Source organism: Tupaia chinensis, unplaced genomic scaffold (assembly GCF_000334495.1).
Source record: "Tupaia chinensis unplaced genomic scaffold, TupChi_1.0 Scaffold000248_2, whole genome shotgun sequence".
Lineage (NCBI taxonomy): Eukaryota > Metazoa > Chordata > Mammalia > Scandentia > Tupaiidae > Tupaia > Tupaia belangeri.
Genome location: NW_006159727.1, coordinates 2,522,730 through 2,538,219, shown reverse-complemented (window position 1 = coordinate 2,538,219; position 15,490 = coordinate 2,522,730). Strand labels below are relative to the sequence as shown.

Here is a 15,490-nt window from a genome sequence, read left to right as displayed (position 1 = left end):
AGAGAGATTGTTGTAGGTAGATAAGATCATGGTTTAGTGGAGAATTTAAGGTTGAATGCAAACATGGCCTGTGGTTGTAGCCCTTGCAGTCTGCAGATCTACACTGAGACCCAGAAATGAGCTTTTGGGTTCATATAGTGAAAAACAGAAAAGTCCAAAGATTGGAAACATTTATTTTGATTTTGTTCTTGTGTTTTGTTTAAATAACAACAAAAGAGCTTGAATCATTTTCATTTTATCATGTTAAGTCATGATACTACTGATAGGATGTATTAATTTGCTTTCTTATTTGGAGTAAAATAGTGAAGAGACTTCTCTTATAGAAAGAAGAGTGCTTCTCAAACTTGAATGGGCATACGGAGTATTTGTAAGTCTTGTTAAAATTAACTAAAACTCATTAAAGTTTTTAAGAGTAAATAACCCAGAGATTTGGCAGATTCTGATTTAGGAGTTCTGGAGTAGAACCTCTGATTCTGCATTTCTAACAAGTTTCCAGATGATGCAGTGCTGCTAATTCAAGAACCACACATGGGCTGGCCCCATGGCATGAAGTTTGAATCCCAGCTCTAGTTGTTGAAAAACACCCCAGGTGTTTGTGCTTGCATGCCCAAGGTCTCAAAAAGATGGAGAAATGGAGAAGGTGTTGTGGTGTAACCACACCCCAATGATGGGGTATTTTCTACCTCTCTCACCATCTCTTTGTCTCTTTCTGGCAAGTGCGCGTGTCCTTTAGCAAATTAAAAAATAAATAGTAAGTAATAATTATAGTAAAGAACTATATGTTGAGAAGTAAGGGTTAGAGAGAATTGTTTCGTCACCATTGGACTAATGCCAGGCAATTATTGCATTTTTCTGATTTCCCTTGCTGGTTGGAGTGACCTTATCAAAAATAATGTGACTAACTCTAAAATATCCTAAAATGGAGTAGAAATAATAATTTAGAAAAACATATTCGGGGATCAGCAGTTGGCATATTGGCTATGTCGCTGGACTCCCACGTAGCCAACTGTAGTTTGAGTCCCAGGCCCGGTGGCTTAAACTGACGTTGGGTGTGTGTGCGTGCATGCCCAAGATCCTGAGAGAAAAATGGAGGAGAAGGAATTGCGGCGTGGCCATCCCCCCAGGTGGGGGGTGATTTCTCGCTTTCTGTCTTTCTGTCTTTCTCTGTCTTTCTGGTGAGCGCACGTACCCTATAGCAAAGACCTCTCCAAATAAAGAAAAACATAATCAGCTTAGGTGTAGAACTGAAGCAAACAGAAAATAAAATCTATGTCAAACTTATTTTAAGTTTGTTTCTTTCATGAGAGAAGCAGCAGGGGTCGGGGAGCACAGATAGATAGAGACAGATAACTCTAACAGGATTTTCACACCATGATCCATCCCCAGCCTCAGCCAGGCAGGATCACACACATGTGCCTGGTGTATGCAGGGAGACATCCCAGGATGTGAACCTGGGATCTTCCCATGTGACTTCAGCATTTCAAAGCATTGTGTTACCACTCTACCACTGCAGCTAGCCCCAAACTATTTTACAGAGTAATTAAATAACCCACCTTGCCTCTCTCAGGGTTGTGTTATCAGGTTTGTGTTTACATATCTTGAACTTACCTAACACTGGTGCTGGTCATTTCTCTTCAGAGGGAAGATTCAACACATTCGTAATGATAATCAACACAACAAGATGCTATCATAACTGCTCACACTGGAAAAGTAGAATATCTCCCTCTTTTCCCACTTTGTCTTACTCCTACCCCAAACTCTCTTCACTTCCACTATCTTTTGAAAAAACTGTGATATATAGTTTTATCAGTAAAAGAGAAATCAGCAAGCTTCTACTATAGAGAATCAAATTTCAAAACTCCCCATGAACAATAATATATTTTCCACCTCCACCTTGGCCTTCAAATTTGCATCAGATAAGAAAAGAATGTAGTTTGTTAATTGCATTAAAAACGTGTATCCAACTGGCCAGTGGCATGGTGGTTAAAGTGCCTAGATTCCACATGGCTTATGGCACGATTCAAGTCCTGGATCCAGTGGCTTGAAAAACACACTGGGCACATACGCATGCATGCATGCCCCAATCTCAGAGGGAAAATTGGAGAAGGGATTGTGATGTGACTGTTCCCCATGGAGGAGAGATACATTTTCACTCTCTCTCCTCTCTCTCATGACTATGCACCCTCTAGAAAATTTTTAAAAAGAAAGAAAGAAAAGAAAATCTGTCAGAGCACTGCTGCTAAGTTAATGTACCTTTTCTCTGCAAACAGACTATGAATATATAAATTATCACTTACTAGAAGATATAGCATCAGCAGGATTTTCACTAGCTATGTGTTAGAAATTTTAAATTTTTAATTTAAAAATAGGAGACAGGGACCAGCAATTGGCGTAATGGCTATGCCGCTGGACTCCCATGTAGTCGACTGCAGTTTGAGTCCCGGACCCGGTGGCTTAAAACTCATACCAGGCACATGCGTGTGCATGCCCAAGATCCCGAGAGAATGGAGGAGAAGGGATTGAGGCGTAGCCATCCCCCTTGGGGGTGACTTCTCGCTTTCTGTCTCTCTGTTTCTCTCTGTCTTTCTGACAAGTGCATGTGCCCTATAGCAAAAACCTCTCCAAATAAATTAATTAAAAAATTAATAATAAAAAAATAAAAATTGGAGACATACGGGGCCGGCAGGTGGTGTGGTGGTTAAAGGCACTGGATTCCCACATGGCTGATTGTTGTTTAAGTCCTGGACCTGGTGGCTTACTTTCTCGAAAGCTTTTCCTTTCTCTCTCTCTCTCTGTCTCTCTCTCTCTCTGTCTCTCTCTCTGGTCAATTTTTAAAAATAATAACAACAAATGGAATTAAATAAATAACTCTTAAAAAATGGGAGACATGCCAGGATTTTTGTTGTTGTTCGTTTTTGGTTGTTGTTCTTCAGATGTTACTACAACGTACTGTACCTTTCTTAATAAATAAGAACCATCTTTATTTATTAATGTCTTTAATTTTCATAGACTTTATGTATTGATGTTGAAACTCTTTTTCAAGAAACTGGAAAAAGGCTGTGTTTTCTTAACCGAATAAGTCATTTCAAAACACTGAGTTGATTTGGCCAATTCCAGATACACACACACACACACACACACACCTTTGCTGTTTGACCTAAAACTCAGGGATTTACCAGGAAGAGTGAGTCTTGGCCTTTGCATTATTGGTGTTGCACAAGATGTGGTGTTTCCTATCTGGACTGAATTGATAAAATACAATCCAGAAGACAACAAAAATACTTTTTTAGCTGCTTTGTTAAACCCCAACCATATCATTCATTTTAAACAAATTAACTTTATAATTTTAAGCTAACATTGAAATAAGTGATAATTGTTGGTTTTTATCATAAAACTGATTTCATTTGCTAAAGGGAAATTCATTTTATTTTATTATATTTTTTAGATAAAGTTGTTGACATCCAGAAGTGGAAGTGACTTTTTCAAGTTCACATAGTAAATTTTCAGAAAAGATGGCCCTAGAACATGGGTTTTCCCCAACTAAAAAAACATATTAAAAACAAATATATATATATTCATATCTAATTTTTCCCTACTGGGAAAAAAAAAGGCTTAACTATTTCTGAAACTCTGTAAAGTTGGCAGATATTCAGACACCTTTCTCTGGCTAGATGATTTCACTTTGTTTACCTAAGATTTTGTCATTTGTTATCCAAATGCTAGTAACTATGCTAATGATGCTAAGGTTTCCTGTTCAAAAATGAGGAATGCTTTTTCATCTGTTCAAGTCTACTTCTGTAAGTTTACAGTGTTTGCTTCTAAAGACTTGCAGATTTTTTGCTAAATTTAATCCTACTGCTGAAACATCTGTGGATGAAATTCTGTCTGGGATTTGTTTTTAAATAATCCAGCCAGGGGATGGGGATCAGGATGTTTAGGTGGAACAAGTTTGGCCATGTGTCATGATGTTAAGGGCAGGGTCACGTGAAAATTCGTTGTGGTACTCTATTGTTTTTGAATGTTTGGGATTTTTTTTAAAGTTTGAAAAGAAGGTAGTAAATTCCTTGGGGAAGTTGCCATTTTATTAGCTTAAATAAGGTTAGACTATATGTAGGAGTGTCACAGGTGAATGTAGTCTGGCCTGGCCTGGATTAAATATGTCTGTCTGTTTCCAGGGTTGTTATGATCTGGTGACCAGCTTCATGGAGACTAACATGGGAATCATCGCTGGAGTGGCATTTGGAATTGCATTCTCCCAGGTAGCCCCCCAAATTGTGTGTCGCCTGCTCTGCCCTCTTCCCTGCCTCCTGCTCTAGTTTCCCTCTCTGGCCTCCAGATCCTCAGTCCTCTGCCAGCCTTCCTGTGCCTTGGGAAAGGTTGATAGATGGGGTCAGAGCTCCTTGCTTGTTAGTCCTCAGGTCATCTGTTTATTGATTTTCTTTTTTCAACTTAAATGAAGTTTTGTCATCAAGGGAATATCGGTTACAGTTCAACTAATGACTAGCTCCAGAAAAACAACTTGCTTCTTCTGTAGGTCAAATGGAGGTTAACTGAACAACCTACTGGCTTAATTGGAGCATAAACAACTCAAAACATCAAATGGCTGATCTGGATTGGGAGGAGGTTTTTTTCCTGGTTGACCTGTCCCTTTTTTGTTCATTCTTAGTTCCCATAGATTATGTGTGAAATCTTTCCCTTAATGAAAGACTAAATTTAACAGGCTTTTTCTTGTCATTATTTTAATCTCCAGGTTTTATTATTCTTGTTCTTAAGAGGAAACCAAGTTTGGGAACCAGCAGTTAGCATAATGGCTATGTCGCTGGACTCCCACGTAGTCGACCGCGGTTCGTGTCCTGGACCCGGTGGCTTAAAAACTCACGCTGGGCGCGTGTGCGTGCGTGCCCAAGATCCCGAGAGGAGAATGGAGGAGAAGGGATTGCGGCGTGACCATCCCCCCTGGGGGGTGATTTCTCGCTTTCTGTCTCTATGCCTCTCTCTGTCTGTCTGGCGAGCGCACGCGCCCTACAGTGAAAATCTCTCCAAAAAAAAAAAAAGAGGAAACCAAGTTTTTGTGTTTTAAATTTTATATTCCCTTATCCCTACTCACCCTCTGAAAAACAATGGGAGAGGGAATTGTGCAAACTAAGTAAACCACACAGACTCAACCATGGAGCAAGATTAAGTAAAATCTAAAATTTAGCCCACGTCCCTCAGGCAGGACCCTGTCCAATAGGCTTCTGATCGCTCAGCCAAGTGATGTGTCCTTGCTATAATATTGCTATGGGTGGAAGGATCGCCATTTATACTTAGCAACAACATTAAAATTTTATTTATGTTTAACTGAGACATTTTTCAGGCCAACAGATGTTTTTCAAACAAAGTGTAATTAATGTTGCCTAAGTAATCTTTCCACAGCTCTAATTTCGATATAGGCTATCTTGAACTCTAATTACTTTCCCCCACCTGTTTGTACTTCTGTCCCTGCTGCTTAGCATTGCAGACACACTTTAATTTTATTCAACTTTGTTCCTAGAAGCATTTTTACTGAAATATGGAATGTACAGAAAATTGCATAAATTATAAGTTTATAGCATAACAAATTATCATCAAATGAACATACCTGTATAGCCCCTCACTTATATCAAAGAATAGCATCATAGTATAACATTTGTTTTTGCAAGTAGAGTTTGGCCTTAAAGAAGTATAGAAGTTTTTCTTTCCAAACAGTTACAAAGCTGTAAGACATTTCATCTCATAAGAGCAGAGCATGTGGATTCAGCTAGCATGAAAGCATTTCTTGTTGCAGTTTCAAAATTCTCTTTTACCTTGCTTCAGATGTTTTGCAGCTCATGAAGCGAATTAATCTCTCAATACAGCAACACAGAGACAAACTGTAGTGGGGTCACAAACAATTCCAATTAGCTCAGTCTCCAGAGACATTGCAAAGACTTCACTAAACTCTCCTCCAGTTGCTATAAATATTTCAATAATAACAATTGGTTGTATCTCTGTAATGACCGGGGGACGTTTTGGAGGATCTAAACCGGGTGACTGATGCAAATTTGCAGGATACACTTGGCAGCCTTAAATATACAGTTTACTTAACACATGTATGTGTAGCATCAAGTTGTTAACACTGGAAGGACAGGCTTGTGCTTGTCATTTGAGGAGGACTGTCCTCTTGGAGGAAAAAAATATTGCTGCAGTCTCCCCTAATAGCTATCCTGAAACCATAGAGGACAGGATGCCCATATCATACTTGAGGAGAAGAGAACCTCTATGAGCAACGATGAAACAAACATCTTAGCATCCGAGAATATTCCCATGTGCCCTCTGAGTGTGTGTGTGTGTGTGTTTGTGTGTGTATGTGTTAGGGAGGAAGATCTTATTTTCATTCATGAGATGAATCAAGTCAAGTGGATCCTTTTCCAAGTAATGAAGAATCTGATTAATACCTCTCTTCCATGCCTCTTTAACACATCCTTGTGAAGCAACTCATATATTTAGACAAGTGGTTATATGGCCTGATGAGCATTAATCTCTCTATGCTAATTTAATGAAAACCCTAACTGGAGTATTGTTGAATATGCTCTGTGGCACTGTGGGGCATTGAGAATAGGGCTTTGGCCCCAAAGAATTCCAAAACGAAAACTCTCTGCAGTGAGCTGAGATCTCATCAAGGTACCACATAGTTGTTGGCATAAGAAAATAAAGAACAAAGCTCAGTGACATTGCACAGCCAGTGCAATGCACCCATGTTGTCAGGCAGGTCCAGCAGGGCAGACTTGAAACCTACTTTGCTCAGCTCGAGAAAGACAAAGGAATAGCCATGACTGACTTTTACCAGTCAAATGCTCCAGGAACTGCAGCTGTTTTTGGTGCCAGCAGCCTCAGTATTCCTGGAAGCTGAACTTGGCTTCCAGATGCTGGCTAAAGGAGGGCTTCCCAGGGATAATGGCAGCCACTTACTACACACCTGTTCAGGAAGAACCAGCCCTACTGATCCTGGTCAATGAGCCAGAACCAAAGTTCTGGCAACATGTGCTCACACATTTTAGAACTAATATCATAGTAAAACTTACCAAATATTTATGGATATCGAGGGACAGTTGTGTTGTTCCATGCATTAATTTCCTATAATAAAGCAGACTCTACTGAATAGAGACCAAAGTGAGTGGGAAAGAACAGAGCTTTCTTGTACTCACTCTTTCTCTCTCTCTCACTTTCTTACATCTGCTGTCCACCTTCTTCTCCTTGCCCTTTTCTTTGCCTGCTTTTATTGACATTCATACTGTTATCTGGTCGAAGGAATTGTCCTTGCACGTCTATAGTCTCAGGGATTAAAGTTGGTATGAGATACAAGGAAAATCAGGCTGAGTGTAGAGTTGTTGGTTTTTTTTATTTTTCTTATGTGTGAGAGAGAGAAGAGGTATTTTTTTAACAGGGTCTCACAATGCTGTGGTCCTCCCATCCCAACCTCCCAGTTACATTACAGGTGTATACCACCACACCCAGCATATTCAGCCTGGCCCCAGGTATCAAACCCAGGCCCTCCATGTGACTCTAGCATTGCATTGCATAGCCATACCCTACTACTTGCACCACCACTTTGCTGGGCTAAGACTGTGTTAGAACTTTATCCCCTGTTAGCTAATTTAGCTAACTTAAAGCCCCTGAGTTCTGTTTTTGGACAGCAGAGTCTTCTCAGGTATTTAATGCTTCTCTACACAAACTCCTGTTGCCTTTGCCCTCTCAAGAAAACACCCACTGTCTGAACTTGATTTCTAGATCTTGCTGCCCTGTAAATTTCTAGCAGGAGGTTGAATGTATTTTGGTAGGATATCTTTTCTTTATGTCTTTGGCAGCTATTCTTTCATTGAAGATGACTTGGGGGGAAAAAAAGAGAGAGAAAGCATGCATATACATACACATCACCCCCACCCCCTTCCTCGCCCCACAAATAGCCTGAAAGACAAGAGTCATAGGGTGTCTGGATGTGGACATTTATGACACTGCTCCACCCTTTTGTTTTTTACTCTGTATGTGCATGTGTGTGTTGTGAGACTATCTTCTGGGCCTCTGTGTTTAGCATTCTGTATCAAAAAGAAACAGACTCAGAACTTTGCTAAACTTAAAACCTGTTTGGCTGGATAGATCCCCTGTATCGTGGAGTGTTATTAGTCCTGAGTTGAGATGGTAAAGCTATTTGCCAGAAGTGGGGATGGTTAAGTGGCTTGCTTGGAATCGGTCAGCTGTTGTACATTCAGGTTATAATTATGACCTACTCACTTGGTCTACTATTAAATGTCAAAGCCAAAGATCACCTTCATTCCTGCCTCAGATAGTACCGGAAGAAAATCCATTATATGTGTGTGTGCGTGTGTGCGTGTGTGTGTGTGTCTGTGTTTAATGAAAATATTTGAGCCTATGGAATTAGTAGGGAAAAGATACACATCAAAAATACAGATCCTGGGTCAACCCTGGCCTGGTGGTTAAGGGAGCAGGATATTATATGGCTGATCACACAGTTTGAGTCCTGGCTTCAGTGGCTTAAAATATGTGTTAGGTGTGTGTGCATGGGTGTCTAAAATCCTAACAGGATGAGAAATGGAGGAGAAGGGATTGTGGTGTGACCACATCCCATTGGGGGATGTCTTTTACCTCTCCCCCTCTGTCTCTCTCTGGTGAGTGCCTGTACCCTTTGGCAAATTAAAAATTCAGATACTACTCCTACTTACCCATCCCCTGACCCTCACTCCCTTCATGACCTCCCCCATGGTCCACAGACTGCTGAGATGATTTGTATGTTCAGTAATTCTTTGGACTCTTGATAGGATCTGTTTATCTTTTCTAGGTAGAAGGCAGGATAAAGCTGAGGCTATTCTTAGATAGGGGAAGAGAGTACAAACTTAAGAACTGTGTGGATTGCCTTTGTACTTTGGGGGAGGGGGACTCTAACCTCTTCTAAACCTGTTCTTATCTGGAAAATTGGGATTATAATATTACACAAGGTTGTGGTAAAGATTCAATAATTCATGATACCTAAATGTGTCCTGAACCTCTAATACTTGTTACTTTAGCTAGAATCTGATTTTTGGATAGTATCAAATATGTCCTGATATGTGTTGGCCCTGAAAAATGGCAGATCTAATAAAAAAGAAATAAGTTATAATGTTCAAAGTCCTTGCACTCATGAGGGGGATTTTAGTTTCTTATTTGGCAAAATAGCCTGGAAGTTAAAGCCAGGGTACTTTGACTGCTCAGTAGTATATGTGTGATAGTATGTTATCACATGAGGTGATGTTAGCCAGAGCCTTGGTAAAAAATAGGGGGAACCCAATAAGGTAATGATTTTTCCTTATATGATAGGTTACAGTTTGCATATTCCATAACACAGTTTTACTTTTAAACGAAAGATAAGAATTGGGGGCTAGAACCTGCACAGGTGCATTAAGAGTCAAGAGAATGGTTTATGTATTGCCCTCGATAATGGTGGGACCTTAATGTGGCCACAAATGTAAGATAAGGATGACTAGGTGGACTTGATGATTCTTTCCTCCTCAGGGGTGCTTGTTAAAACACCAGTAGCTGGGTCCTGCCTCCCAGAGTGTCTGATTCAATAGGTCTGGGGAGAGGCCTGAGAATGTGTATTTCCAGCAAGTTCCAGGTGATGCTGATGTTATTGGTCAAGAGACTACATTTGAGAGAGTAACAGTGTACCAGATTATGTCTAGATGTCATTCTCACCTCAAATCCATTGAAACATACCCAATTGCTTAAGGAGAAGGGATTACACTGGCCAAGAGAAAGTGGTCTCTAGGATCAAATACACAGTTGGGCTGCTATCTAAAGAATGCTAATTCTTCAGATTCATGAATAAGAATTTTGTTTTCTAATGATCAGAACAAGATGTACTGAAGGGTGTCTTGATAGTGTCACAGCTATTTTTATCAGATTTATTGGTACCATAGGTGAGGTCAAGGCACAAAGACAGGTAGAGAACTGGGGTCTTCTGAGGAGGTGGAGGTGCCAAGTTACTGTTTGTTCTAGAGTCCCTGAAAAAGTAGAAGGTAGACTGTGGGTGTAAATAGACCTCAGATACCTGCGTGGTTGAGAGAATTTAAAGTTCCATTTTCCTCTTGCCCCTCCTACTTCTCACAAACCACAACTAGCGAAAGTACCTGGTCAAGAAGTGTCTCTATTCTTGTCTCAAGGAAAGAAATATTATTCTGTCAGGCTGGTGTATAAGATACCATTGTTGAGAAATCTTCCAAATTCTTGTGCTTGTGGCTTTGAATTGAATTTTGACCTTTTAGTTAATGCCTCACTAATTCTTTATCAATCTTTTTCTTTAGTGTCATAACATATGAACAAATTTAATAGGATTAAATGACAGAAGTTGTTCTTAAATTGTCACACTGAGCTACCGTTGAAAACTTATGTCCAGTTTGAAAGCCTCTTGATGGCCCAGTCCCAGCAGTTAGACTCCCTCCAGCTCAGATCTCATTCAAGTCAAGTTTGATCTATCCCCCTTCATTCACATACAGAAACCTTCAGTTGTTAAAAGTTAATCTAATGATAAATAATTATGCATCACTTAATAACAAAGATACCACAGAAGAAATGCTGTAATGATACACAGTGGTTAAATGAAAACAAACAAAACAAAACAAACAAACAAACAAAAAAACACTTGACCAAAACAGGATCACAAATTAAAATTTAAAAAAATGAAAGAAGTGCATCTTTAGGCAATTTTGTCATTGTCAGGACATCGTAGAGTGTACTTACATAGACCTAGATGTGATAGCTTACTACACCCCCAGGCTATGTGGTGTAGTCTTATGGGACCACCACTCTATATACAATCATTCACTGAAATGTTATTTTTGTGACACATGACTGTACTTATGTCAAAGCACCATAAAACTATGCAATTATTTATCAATTAAAATAAAGATTTAAAATTTACATCTAGGAGTCAAGAAGGTATACTTCAGTGACATGAAATTCTCACTTTCGTTTTTCTCCCTGGTAACAGTTGATTGGCATGCTGCTGGCCTGTTGTCTGTCCCGGTTCATCACGGCCAATCAGTATGAGATGGTGTAATGAGAAGGTGAGTGGTAGTGTGGGAAGTATTTAATTTCAAGGGTTTGCCTTTGGGGCACTACTACCCATTTCATGGGCAGCAGTACTGCCTGACCACTTAATGACCTGGTCTTGGTGGAACTGTCCATGCATAGAAATCTCATTTGTGTAGTGCAGGGGAGGAGGTCTAATTAGTGCTATTATGGAAAATATGGAAATGCTCTCTTTAGTTTGTTGCCTTTCTTTTTTTCAAGTTAATAGTGAGTCACTCATACGTTTTAATTTCTCTCTTAGTCTTTCAAGAACGACGGAATAAGAGACCTGTTTTTAAGAGGAACTACAGCAATCTTTGAAAGACTTCCAAAGAATGTTAGAGCACAGTACATAATACACCTTCCCTGTGCCCCCAATCCCTACTCCACCCCCTGCGTGCAACTGACACTCCCACCCTGTCTCTGCTCTACCTTTCAGCCCGTATCATGTATAGTGTCCATTTTGTGAAGTCCTGTTGTGCCACAGAGTGTAGCCAGGTCCCCCTGCAGCTAGTCTTAGTGAGCCCCATCCCAAGGCCCTGTGAGTGCCAGTTCCTCCATCTGTACTTGGTCCAACTGCAACTCATCATAAGTGACTGGTTATCGCACCATCACTGGCCCTATTGGGCCCTGCATGTAGTGTGGGAGGCTCCTGTTAGCTCCTCACTGTGGTCAATAAATGCCACACACCTTTATGTAGATAAGCAGAGGATACTTATCTGTTTTTTTGGCTTAATCTTGTTTGGTTTGGTTTCCCCTTTACTAAGGCTCTTTTTTACCTTATTCAGGCTGCCTAGAACATATAAAGAGATGCACTGGTAATTGTATGTGTGAGGAGGAAAAAGCATGTGTCATGCATGAAAGAAATTGCTGAATTTTAGGTGGCCTCCTAGCTTGTTATTGTTACATACCTAGGTATGTGTAGACAGTTTAGTGCACCTTTACCTCTTAGTTGAAACCTGTATAATTCTGTTATGAAGTTGTGTTGTTGCTTCCTGTGAAGGCAATGAAACTACTTTTGTTTTTCTCTAATGAATTGCTATTGTGTTATTTTACTACTTATTTCCATATTTTCTTTCTTGCATTGACACTACAGACATCGAGGACCTCATCAGATCAATTTAAAAATGAGAGTGAAGGGAGAACAAAAGTCAAAATATTTTTTAAAAATCTTAAAAAATATGCCTCTGTCTAGCATGCCAACAAGAATGCATTGATATTGTGAACATTTGTGATATACATATTAATAAATAGAGCAATTACAATTGGCTGAGTTCTGGGTCTGTTCTTTGATTATTATGGAAGTTTTTAAATGTATATTTGTATTCTATCTTGCTCCTCAGAGGATCTAAGGTGTACCACCTCACACACTGACACATCTCTCCATGTGGGTCCCCACCCTACCAAAATAGCATTGAGTAGCATAAAAAGCTGACAGGTTAAATTTTTTTTTTTTATTATGGACATTTCAGAAACTTACATAATTTATCATGAACAGGATATATTGCTGACTGCAGAAATAGAGACTTCATATTATTTCACGCCTCTGAAATCCATGAAATAAGTCAAAGATCTCAGCAGAATTTTAAGTCTGGGTTTCTTTTAGGAATTATATGAGCATCCATCTGTCTTTCCTTTATCATTTCTGATACAGTGTATTACTTTCCTCTTTCTTCTCTGGATTAGATCAAATAAATGTAGAGAAATGATTACATCCTACCAGTCATCTGTCCAGGGCTTCAATTAGTATTTAAATATGGAATGCTCACACTTGATTTAAAGCACAACTTACCAATAGCACTATAATTTATTATCTGTGGGGCCAGCCTTAAAGCACAGTTAACTGTTTCACATAGGGAGCTGGAGCCCATATGGCTGGTTGTGGTTTGAATCTCAGACTGGAGGCTTGAAAACCATGACAAGGACATGTGTACAAATGCCCCAAATCCTAAGAGGATGACAAAATAGCGGAAAAGAGATGGTGACTTGACCACATCCATTGGGGAGGGGGTACTTTCTCTCCCTGGCAAGCACATGCACCTTCTGGCAATAACATATATATACATATTGTCTGTGATCAATTTTTTTTTCTTCTTGATGAGTCATCCAAACAAAACAGAGCAAAAAAACTAGTAAAAACAGAAATTGATCTGTTCTCAAATGAATAGGTCTAAAAGGTTCCTTATGCTCTATAGGACAACCTGTAATTAAGATGTAGAGGACTTTCTAACCATATGCATTTATTAGCCTGAATTCTGCATAGCACTATCCAACTCTCCAGAAATCCCCTCTTCAAAAGGGGAATTTTTGAGCAGGAGTCTCCAGCCACCAGGCCACATACTAGCCTGTGGCCTATTAGGAGCTGGGTCACACAGCAGGAGGTAAGTAGTGGAGGAGTGAGCAAAGTTTCATCTGTATTTACTCCCCATTGCTTGCATTACCACCTGAGTGAGCAGTGTTTGTTTTATGTGTGCTTATAAAAATATGTATCTTCAAGCCATCTGGTGATGTGGTGGTTAAGACAGCTGGATCTCACATGGCTATGTGATTCAAGTACTGGACATGGTGGCTTGAAAAACACTCTGGGTGGGGTCAGCAGGTGGTATGTTGGTTGAGGTGTTGGACTTACACATGGCCAATTGCAGTTCAAGTCCCAGACCTAGTGGCTTGAAGATCACACTGGGTATATGTGAATACGTGCCAAAAATCCCAGGAAGAGTGGAAGAGAAGGGATTGTGGCATGGCCATCCCTCCTGGCAGTTGATTTCTTACTTTCTCTCTTACTGTCTATCTCCCACAATTGCATGTGCCCTATGGCAATACCCCCCCCCCAAAAAAAAACAAGAAGAAAAGAACACGCTCTGTGTGTGTGCAAATCTCCAAAGGAGAAATGGAAAAGAAGGACTTGTGGCATGACCACTCTCCATGGGGGATGCTTTCTCACCTCCCTCCAACTCTCTCCAAAAAGCATATGTGCCCTCTAAAAAAAAAGTTTGTATCTTCTCCAATTGCGGGGCACAGGGGTTAGGACAAGCCTAGAATTCTATAGCATTCCATTTTTGCATCATGTCTTCTTTACAATTAATGCAGCACTATTTTTTTAAAAATGGATTTTGCTATAGTGTGCATGCACTTGCCAGAGGGAGAGAGATGGAAAGTGAGAAATCACCCCTCAGAGGGTGTGGCCATGCCATAATCCCTTCTCCATTCTCTAGGGATTGAGACATGCACGTACACGTTCCTGGTGTATTTTCCAAACTACCAGTTCCAAGAGTTGAACAGCACACTCAGTCTTGTGAGATGCCTCGGGGCCATAGGTTCTCTCATAAGGGTGCAGCCAAACTATTGGTGGTCTCCTGTGAAGGCTCATTTTGGGGGAAGGGATTCAACTTCTAAGCTTACTCAGTTGATTGTTGACAGGCCCTTGGCACCTTTCCACGTGGGCTTCCCCACAAGGCTCCCTCATTGACCTGGCATAGGGCTCATCCTGAGATGAGTGATCAAAGACAGTGTTCAATACAAAAGCCACTGTTTTATAGCCTGACTTCAAGAGTGACACATCATCACTTCTATAGTACCATATTTGTTAGATGTCAGTGAATAAGTCTAACTCATGCACAAATGGAGGAGATTACACAAGAGAGTGAATATCAGGAAGCTAGGATCATTAAAGACCGTCTTGGATCTAACTTGCCACAGCTATGCTTGTTTTGCTTCCCTTTGGAACTTCTCAAGTAGCTCAACAGAGAATAGCAAGTAACTTAGGGAAGAGGACCATGTCACAAGTAAGTTTACACCCCACTTATTGATCTTAGTGTTTCCATTTCTTTCATGACTAGCCATGGTATTTTGGGCATGATATTTTTAGCAAATGTTTCTTTTTAAGATTTAGAAGTCCTAATGGTCAGGAAAATCAAATGTTGAAAGTTTTTTTTAGAAATATCAAAGGTTCTTTTTTCTATTATCCTGGGAGATTTTTAAATTTCTGAATATCTATTTTCTCTTGGAAAAAAAAAATCTAGTAATTATCTCAGTTCCATTTTACCATACATCTCTTAGTAATAGCCCTGAAGAGAAATCATTAAAAATAAATTGGTTGGTATTTGATTTTACTCATTCTTCTATTAAATTTACTTTCTGATGATTAATTATTAAATGATGGTTGATATATTTAAAGAAATGGAATGGTGGGTTGTATTAATATAATTTCTTTGATAGAAAAAATATTCCATTTTTAAGAGGACATCGATAATCTGATAAATGAATATTATCCAGAATATTAAAGGTCCAGAAATGATGTTATAGTTGAAAGAATTTGTGATGATCTGGTCATACGGGTTTCTGTGTGGTGATGGTGCATGTTGTGGGG

General features: G+C 39.7%; 1 protein-coding gene across 1 annotated transcript in view; it reads left to right on the top strand.

The window, feature by feature from the left end:
* TSPAN7 (tetraspanin 7) overlaps positions 1-12,386 on the top strand; it is a 152,279-nt gene extending 139,893 nt beyond the window's left edge. Inside the window, exons 7-9 of the mRNA XM_006148900.2 lie at positions 4,176-4,259; positions 11,042-11,117; positions 11,384-12,386. Coding sequence (XP_006148962.1) covers positions 4,176-4,259; positions 11,042-11,110 — 153 coding nt within the window. The 3' untranslated portion in view covers positions 11,111-11,117; positions 11,384-12,386. The remainder of the gene's footprint in view (positions 1-4,175; positions 4,260-11,041; positions 11,118-11,383) is intronic.
* The last annotated feature ends 3,104 nt before the right edge of the window (positions 12,387-15,490 follow it).